Source organism: Quercus suber, unplaced genomic scaffold, assembly GCF_002906115.3.
Source record: "Quercus suber isolate HL8 unplaced genomic scaffold, Cork oak 2.0 scaffold_458, whole genome shotgun sequence".
Lineage (NCBI taxonomy): Eukaryota > Viridiplantae > Streptophyta > Magnoliopsida > Fagales > Fagaceae > Quercus > Quercus suber.
Window position 1 is genome coordinate 584651 of NW_027069909.1, and position 8768 is coordinate 593418.

General features: G+C 32.9%; 1 protein-coding gene and 1 long non-coding RNA gene across 2 annotated transcripts; both read right to left on the reverse strand.

The window, feature by feature from the left end:
- Positions 1 to 220: 220 nt before the first annotated feature.
- Positions 221 to 4579, reverse strand: LOC136062838 (uncharacterized). Its single transcript, XR_010624567.1, has 2 exons — positions 4368 to 4579; positions 221 to 463 (listed from the first exon to the last, which is right to left on the reverse strand). It is a non-coding gene; the product is annotated as an uncharacterized LOC136062838 (long non-coding RNA).
- Positions 4580 to 5452: 873 nt separating this feature from the next.
- On the reverse strand, positions 5453 to 7553 carry LOC112025847 (uncharacterized). Its single transcript, XM_024058531.2, has 5 exons — positions 7258 to 7553; positions 7073 to 7176; positions 6705 to 6876; positions 6491 to 6613; positions 5453 to 6404 (listed from the first exon to the last, which is right to left on the reverse strand). Exons 1-5 carry the CDS (start codon positions 7444 to 7446, stop codon positions 5589 to 5591), a joined length of 1404 nt encoding a protein of 467 aa, XP_023914299.1. The 5' UTR covers positions 7447 to 7553; the 3' UTR covers positions 5453 to 5588.
- Positions 7554 to 8768: the final 1215 nt, after the last annotated feature.

An 8768-nucleotide genomic window follows, 5' to 3' on the forward strand; every position in this document is an offset into this window, starting at 1 on the left:
TGCACGGGATTATTTTAGATCAAATGTTATCATGTTCAGGTTTAAACATCTCTCTAATTTCAACTATTGAAAGCTATCATCTCCAATATAAGATGAAAAATGTAATTTGAACATTTCTTGTGATGAAATAGTCAAAATTTTACACACAATATCATTAAAAATGAGGTACATACAAATATTATGAAGTAATATATTATAATAATCATAATGTGCTCTTACATTTGGTTTAATAAGTTTTTTTTGAGAGTCAATTTGGTTTAATAAGTATTACAAAAGAATCAATAAATCAAATAAATATACAATTGCGCTTACATCTTAATATCAATAAATTTACAATTAAAGATATTAAGATTGAGTCAAACTCAAATTGGCAAAATCCACCACAAACTTTGTAATTCAACTAATTGGCACCTCTTAGTGTTTCCAATGGAGACATTCAAGATTCAAATCCAATAATCTCCAACTATCAAACAAATTGAAGTTGCATTAAAAAAAATAAACATAAAAAATCTATTCCCATAAAAATATTTTATTAAGATAAATCCTATGATATATTTGGCTATGTAAACAAATAGAAAAGGCGGAAAAAGAAAATAATTAGAGAAAATGAATGTCACAAATTGAGAGCTAAGGGGAGAGAGAGTGTGACAAGCCTATTAATGTGATCTCTTGACAAAGGGAAGAATCCAAAACATTTTACTATTCTTTAGTGGAAAATCAAATTAGCAATGCATCAAAATCCAATCATCACAAAGATAATAGAACTTCTAGACCATACAATCATCATTGCAAATTACCTATCTAGATAATTTGGACTTCTCACAACAATTGCACCAATAACAAATAGGATTTTGTCATATTTTCCTATTCAAATCACAGTTTTACGCATGTTTTATAAGGACGGGCCAGTCAAACAACACTTCACCTCATGAATGTGAAACACAAAATTTATTTATTATAAGTTGGAAACTAAATAAAACTCACAAACATTTTACTTTTTGTACTTTAAAAACCCATACGCATCAACCACTACAATTGGCTTTGATGCTTTAACAACCATGATAGCCCCTGGACATCATTCTAAATTTAGATGTTAGAGCAAATGGCTAACTACTTGAATGAGGACAATCTCATCAATACACAACAGTACATTAAAAAAAAAAAAGCACCTAACCATTATTATTGATTACAAATCTAGCCTAGAAGGAGAATAGTGTCAACTATGTCCACCCCAAACATGCCCAAAATTGTGGAAGTCCTTGCAAATAATTTGAGCCTAACTTATTTAAGCATAACCCAACTTCAAATTCTAATGGATATGGCTACAACTTATGACCCACAACCTCTAATTCTCCCTTTCTCATTTTATTTTTTATTTTTTGTAATACTACTCTTTGAAGAAGTCAACAATAAGTAAAATTAGACAAAGCAAGGAAAAAATATTTAATCTCTTAAATGGTAGGAAGTACAAAGCAACCAAGAAAGAAAATTAAACGGAGACATGTATGGTTTAAATAACTTGACCCCAACTATTGATTTATTTTTAAAAATCCAATATATTAAAAATCATAATGAAAAATAAGTATTTTATTAGTCTTCCTCATGAAATTTAGAAATAAATAACAAAAGTGAGCATACACACAAAACAAATTCAATTTACCTAAGTTATATATAAAACACCAGTACTAACTGTACTAAGGTGGAAAATGGTTCTATCTTTTGTCATATTTAAATATAACATGACCTGAGACCTCAAAAGCTTATATGAAACATGTTTAAATGGTACCATATAGTTTTATTCAAACAATAAGGATACAAAAGTCACAAATCCAAATATTTGTGGCATTTGTTTCAAGTTTATACCAAACCAAAACTAAAACCAGGCCCTAAAAAAACAAACAAAAATATAAATTTAAATGCAAATTTGTTAAAAAATATATGGTAAAACTGCTTTGAGTCATTTAAGTACATACCATTAATGAAGCACACAAATAATTACCAGCATAGACAATGCAAAGAAAGCTTTTAAGAACCTAAGACCAAGAACTTAATCTGAATAGAATAACATAGCTTTCACCTAATATGATAGGTAACATAGTTGGGTTCATAGATTGTAAATGGATTTTACGTATTGATTGTTTGAAAGACATGGTGCATGTGCTGTCATGTCATGTGTACTTGTTAGACATTGAGCATGCTCCGTCATGTATTCTATAATTGATTAGTAATGTGAGTCAAGCTTGAATTCAAGCCAATGAGTATATATATACTAAACAAAAGGGAGAAAAGAAAATTCTTACCAAGACAAAATGATAGAAAATTAAGTGAATCTTAGCTTTTCTTGTCTATGTTCCTACTTTCAAATAAGGATTAAAACCAAGAAAGCAATTCTACAAAAAGAAGTACATCACACATTAAAAAAAAAAACAAAATCTAAAATAAACCATGTGCTAAATGGACATTATATACTACCAAGACCATGTATATACTGTGTAAGAATAACATCTCCATTTACAATTTTTGGACTTAATTCTAGAGAAGGAACAAAACAATTAGGTATTTTGTTAAACAATTTTTGTGCATGTAACAGAGAATCTAGTTAATTAAGTCCTCAACTCCATGCCAAAATAATAAAGCAATATTTTTTGGAGGGGTGATTGGCAGAGAGAGATAAACAAATCAAAGTTTCAGAGAAACAAAATAGTCAAACACTGAATTAGAAGGTTAAATCAAGGTGACCTAATTCTGGTTGCTAAACAAAAGATTTGATTGCTTCTATTAAATCAGACTATCAAACATTTGACCCAAATCTATGAAAACTATTAGTGGTGAGCAAAGGCTTATAGTTGATTTCGTAGTCCCATACACTAACCAAAAGGAAATTCACAGGTTTTTGGACCCAAAAGTACCACCACCTACCCCATTGGAAATGGAGGCACTGGCATTTATTGCGTCCCTGGCATTGGATTGTGTAAGTGAAAGTGTACTTCGCCCCTCAATGACTAAGGTTGCAAATAGCCTACAAAGTGCCTTGGAAGGGATTTGGAAGGGCAAGGTGATTGCTGGGGGCAAAAGGATGGTATGTAACACTACAGTGTGTGCAGCTGAGGTAAAAGGAATTGGATGGGCAATTTTATTGAGCCAAGAACTAAATTTGAGGAAAGTAGTAGCTGAAGGAGACTCAAAAGATTTGTATCAATGCTATTAACAAAACTTTGAAGGGGAAAGGCCTATCTCTGTTCCTTGGCAAGCTATATGCATTGTAAAAGACACTTGTTATATGGCTAAAAAGTTGAATCCAATGGCATTCTCTTGGATAAATTGTGAAGCTAATCTAGCAGCTCATTACTTAGCCAAATGGGTTCTCAATAATAGGTGGTAGGGGTTTGTTAATGAATAGTCCTTACCCTAATCAATTTGTGAATGTGATCAAGAAGGATACTTTGAATGAATAGTCTTTACCCTAATCAATTTGTATTTATCTATTGAAGCTTGCCTGGCATTTCAAAAAAAAAAAATAGAAAAATAGAAAAGAGCCTTGGATTCGTGTGTGGATCTAGATCATAAAGAGTGTTCATTTAAAGATTAATTAGGTTAACTGTGGTTAAACCAACTGAACTTTAATGTGTTTGTAGCATTTCTCACGGCAAGAATAATAGCTTGGTGTTAATAGTTTTCATTTCTCTTTGATAATCCTAATGCAGTCTTTAGGTTGTTCCTTTGAAACATTTGACCACAAATATACAATAAAACTTGGAGGATGCTTAATGTCAACACTATCTTTATAAGCCATGCCACGAAGCCTAAGCCCCCTTTTTTTCAATTTGGCTCAGGCATTTTGTCAAACATTTTAAGGGTGAAGGGTTGGCCTCTCATGCATAAAGAACTATCATAGCCTACTGGTTTCCATTATTTATTTCAAGAATTCCACCATTAAAAAAACATATCTAGTAAAGTAGAAAAAATTACAGAACAGAAAGTCTTTGTTTGTAGACTTCTCAACCTAGTCTAAAACAAAGACATCAAAAACTGATATCATAGAACACACCGGTGTTGCAACCAAATAGACAGCCAAACTAAATCTCTGCGTGCTTAATGAACATACCCAATTTTTGGGTTTTCCCAACCTAGAAAATCCCTAAAAGAACTCAGAATGGACATACCCAAAAGAAGCAGTGCTCCAATTAAATAACCCAGCAGTAACAAATTCAACAACCCAACAAAAATGATTTAGAAAGTAAATGTAACATAACAACCATCCACACCACAACACAAAAAAGGCAGAAACAAACGTAGAAAGGAAAAAAAAAAAAAAAAACCATCAAGCAAAAGAATAGAGCACAAAAGAAATTGGGATGTAGGGATACCTCAACTGAATCACCTGGCTTATGTCAGTATTTATATGGATGTGAGGAGAGGAAGGAAGACAGAGAGGTTGCCGTTAGAAGCGAAAATAGAAGCTGAAACCGTAGAACAGGAAGATGAAACCGTGAGTGAAACAGTAGAACAAAAGCTGAAACTGTGATATATAGCGTGGATGAAACAAAAGAATAGAAGCTGAAACAGGTGGGGAAGGGGAAGAAACTAAACCTGAAAAGGAAAGGCACAAGTTGTAACTGTGAAAAGCATTTCGGTTTGACAAAAGGAGTTAGCTAAAAAGGCTTTGGTGTGGGTGGAATTTAAAGTAAAGATAGGGCTCCATGTAACAGAAGGAAAGGGAATAGTATTCAGGTTTGACAAAGAGAGTTAGCTGAAAAGGCTTTGGAAGTGGGCCTGGGCTTTATAGTGAATTTAAATGTATAAGAAGTAGACTTTAAAGTAGAGAGGGCTGGAAATTGAATTAAAAATTGGCAAAAACTATTTTCAAATTGAATTAAAAATTTAGAAAAGAGGATGAAAATGACATGGCTGTTGATGTGGCTCAATGTGAGCATAGCAACATTAAATGCTACGCTTCAGCTTTTAGTAATATATAGATATAGATAGATATAGATTGATTGATATTATTTAATGACTCAACTACAACCAGGCCTTAATCTCAAATTTTGAATTTGATTATCATTCCTTAACAAACTAATTAGGAACAGTCACAAGTATTATTTTTCCACTATTTAATTTTAGGAGACTCCCCAACATGTATTTGCAATGTATCCATTCATAATAACTTAATTTTACGATGGTTACCTATCACGAGCCTCCTTTTTTGTACTTGGGACCGATTGTGAACAAAATATGTAATACTAAGAATAGACACGGGTGGAGTTTAACTTTGTGTACAACAAGTAGGAAGAGGTCCCAACTCCCAAGTTAGGACGAAAATGTTGTGGTCTATGTTTTTCAATTTTTCTCCATATTTCTCCAGAACAAGGAGTACATATATGCTCATAGTGATGACCAAACGTGACTACTATCAACGCTTGCATTCTCATAAGATTCACTTGTACTATACTACTTTTGGAATAAAATATCACGCTGAATTTACATAATCATAAATTATATAGAGAAACAAGTAAAGACAAACACACCATGCATATTCTATGCAATGTCTAAATAGCTTAAAACCTCTCAGACAAGATAATTTTACTTCATCAATATGTTGCAGAGTGCCTTCGTTGCCTACTCCGTGATGAAAGTGGCCTCCTGCCTATGTTTGAAAGTCTTAAATCAAAGTGCTTTGCGAAATCTTTGTGATTTGTGCTTTCTAAACTAGATTCTCCTTCTATAGTAGATGCTTTGTGATACGTTTGAAATTTCTGCTCATTAGACTTTCTGTCATGTGTGTCCTGATTCTTTGTATTCCTATCACTAAACCTCACAAAACCTCTCTCTTTCCCCAACATCTCATTTTGGCTCAGTATTTGTGAAGTCTTCTTCCTCCCACTCATGTTGTCACCAATTGGGCTCAAACTTGATGCAGAGAGTTCCTTATCTACTTCAGCTTTCCTGCTTCTCTCTCCAGTTTCTTTGACATGACTACTATAATTGTTATCTGCCATTTTTTCAGCAGCTAATTTAGAGCTCAAGTTTTCAATATCATGGATTTTGTCATAATTGAATTCATTGTTTATGTGCTTCTTTCCCTCCAAAGCGGCATTTCTATAACTTTGAGGGTCAGATTTTGAAGATCCATCATCATGAGCTTTATACTGAGGTTGTGATAGTTCCACAGCAGCTCTTGCAGCTGCTGCTGCTTGACTTGCCAATATGAAAGCTGCTTCAGCTGCTGCTGCAGCACCAAAATCACTGTATTTCTTCCTTGCTTCCATAGTTTTAGAGAAGTTTGAATCCTGTTTTAGCTCATCAGGCAAATCATCAATGACTGCTTGTAGTTGAGGATTATTTAGATTAGCTGATTTGTTAGGCTCAGGTTGCTTCTGCTTCCGGTTCACATCCAGTTTCTCTTCCTATATCATGTATGGACGGTCCCAAATTAGAGATCAGATTTTTTTTTTCAAAAGAATAAGTACTATTAATAATATTACTTGCTTACTTCAGTAACCAAAGACGATTCTCTCTTAAGATGCATAGCGATTTCATTTGTGGGAGCAATTTCTTTCAGCATTTTGAGTTTGCTGTCCAAGCTTAGCCTTCGGGTAGAAAGCTTTTTTACAATCTAGAAAGACCAAAAGCAGCATTATTTTGGGCTTAGATGTTAAAAGATAAATAAATTTGTGACCTGGAAAAGCTCAAGTATTCAACTCTACCTTAGGATTTACTCCACAGTTAGTGCATAATTCAACAGCGCGTGTGGTGAATTCCTTCCCAAATCTTGATGTGAACATGCTTCTGATCTTTTGCAGTTCTGGCAATTCTCCACATCTTGAGGCTGCGTAGACCAAGCTTGATATTGCCTCCTTGAGCTCATTAGGACATTCTCTAAACAATATGCACATAAATGAGTGACTGATGTTAACACAGTAAGAAGAAAATAGTGCTTTTGGGGTACATCCAGTAAGTCTAAACAACATGGACTGAGAAGATGATAACAAAAGAAAAAGTTGTTCTTTAGCAATATAATTGGTACGGAACTAATGAAATTTAACTTGAAGAGAATGCAAGATATGAAAGTAACTTATTGTTTTGAACAAGTACAACCCTCTCCACCAAGAGATGGAAGTAGTTTTCTATCATAGCATATGCATCCAACATGTTTTGCTCCCTGATGACAACCTCAACCTGTTAAAAATCCAACAAAAAATTTAGAAAGAATACAGGAGAGAGAGAGCTGCAAAAAATGACATCAATGATTGAAATTACACGAAGGAGAGCACGTTCTTGGTGACCAAGGTTGAGGAGCTGAATGACATCAGAGCGGGCTTGGCCACAGCGGACGTGGTGCTGCTTCTCAAGTGCAGCAATTCTTGAGACAGCAAGATTAACCAGGTTGCTGAACTTTGACTTCTTGAAGCTAATTTTTCCAAGGAAAGCATCTAATTTCTTACCCATGTTTGCTTTCTGATTCTTGTTTGTTTGTTTGAAGTCTGAAAACAACTCAAAAACAATCTCCCTAGAGGTTGTGCTAGCAAAGCAAGCAGATTCAAGCTTACAAAATTTCAATTGGATTGTTTTATGTTCAGAGACTTTTATAAGTCTACGAGGATTGAAACACACTATACCTATTAGTCTACGAGGACAAGAGTGCAGTAATGACTGATATATGGAAAACGACCTCACAACCTATAATCAGAGTTTTCTTTGTATATAAGCATGGCCTTACATTACATGGCTATAATTTTGACAGATATCATATCAATTAGGAACACTTTGCTGGAAGTTTTCTGGTTGCAAATTCAGCCATTAGCTGCTCTTTTGCTTGTTTAACTCCAATTTAATGATTTGAGAGGCCAATTTTGCAGAAAATCGAGTTTGGGTCCACAAATTTATTTTTTCTTATTTGGAGAACTTGTGGAAAAGTTAATTGATGCTTCAAATAAATTAAACAAAATGTAAAAATAACAATAACCAAGCCTTAGGCCAAAAACTTTGTAGTCCACTATAGATTCTCAACAAACTAATTAGAGTTGGCCACATGTTTATATTATTCTATCATATCCAAAATCATACTCTTTTGTTGCCTCCTTAATTGACATGTCCTTTTTACAACTTCAAAAATGTTATTTACTTTAGTGTTTGAATGCACCAAAGGAAAAGCAAAAGAGTAAGAGAAACGAAAGGGAAAGGGAAAAGGAAAGGGGGAAAAAATCTTTCCTTGAGTATGAATGCATAGAGAGGAAAAGAAAAGAGAAGCAGTGGTCTTACACTTCTACTTATTTGGCACGTGAAAGAAGAAAATGAAAAAGTAATAAATTAGTAACATAAAGGATAGAATAGGAATATCATGTAAAACCAAATTGTTATTGTTATTATTATTATTATTATTATTATTATTATTATTATTATTATTATTATTGAAGATAAATGATAAGAGACCAATTATTTGAATTAATTGTTGAAGTTTTTTGCATAAGAAATTGCATAAGAAATATAGTTTTATATCAATTGTACAAAACTAGTATTTTAGTTTTCTTAACTATTTTTACTAGTGTAACCAAACAAAAAAAAAAAAAAAAAAAATTTACTTGTATTGTGTTTGAGCTTGGTAAAAGAGTGTAATTAAGTGTGTGTGTTTAACATTTTGTTTGTTTTTCAAAAAAAAAAAAAAAACTATTTTAATTCCAATTTATTGGTTAATTTGGGAATATTTGTTATTTGTATTGTGATATTTTTCATTTGAAAAGATTTATTTATTTATTAATCTAAAAATGTAT

Bases quoted from the DNA above. Each gene is read 5' to 3' on its own strand.
- LOC112025847 (XM_024058531.2), bottom strand. From the start codon at position 7,446: ATGGGTAAGAAATTAGATGCTTTCCTTGGAAAAATTAGCTTCAAGAAG. The intron at 7,177-7,257 runs GTAATTTCAATC...GATTTTTAACAG, and splicing joins AAGAACGTGCTCTCCTTCGT to GTTGAGGTTGTCATCAGGGA. The intron at 6,877-7,072 runs GTTACTTTCATA...CATATTGTTTAG, and splicing joins GTACTTGTTCAAAACAATAA to AGAATGTCCTAATGAGCTCA.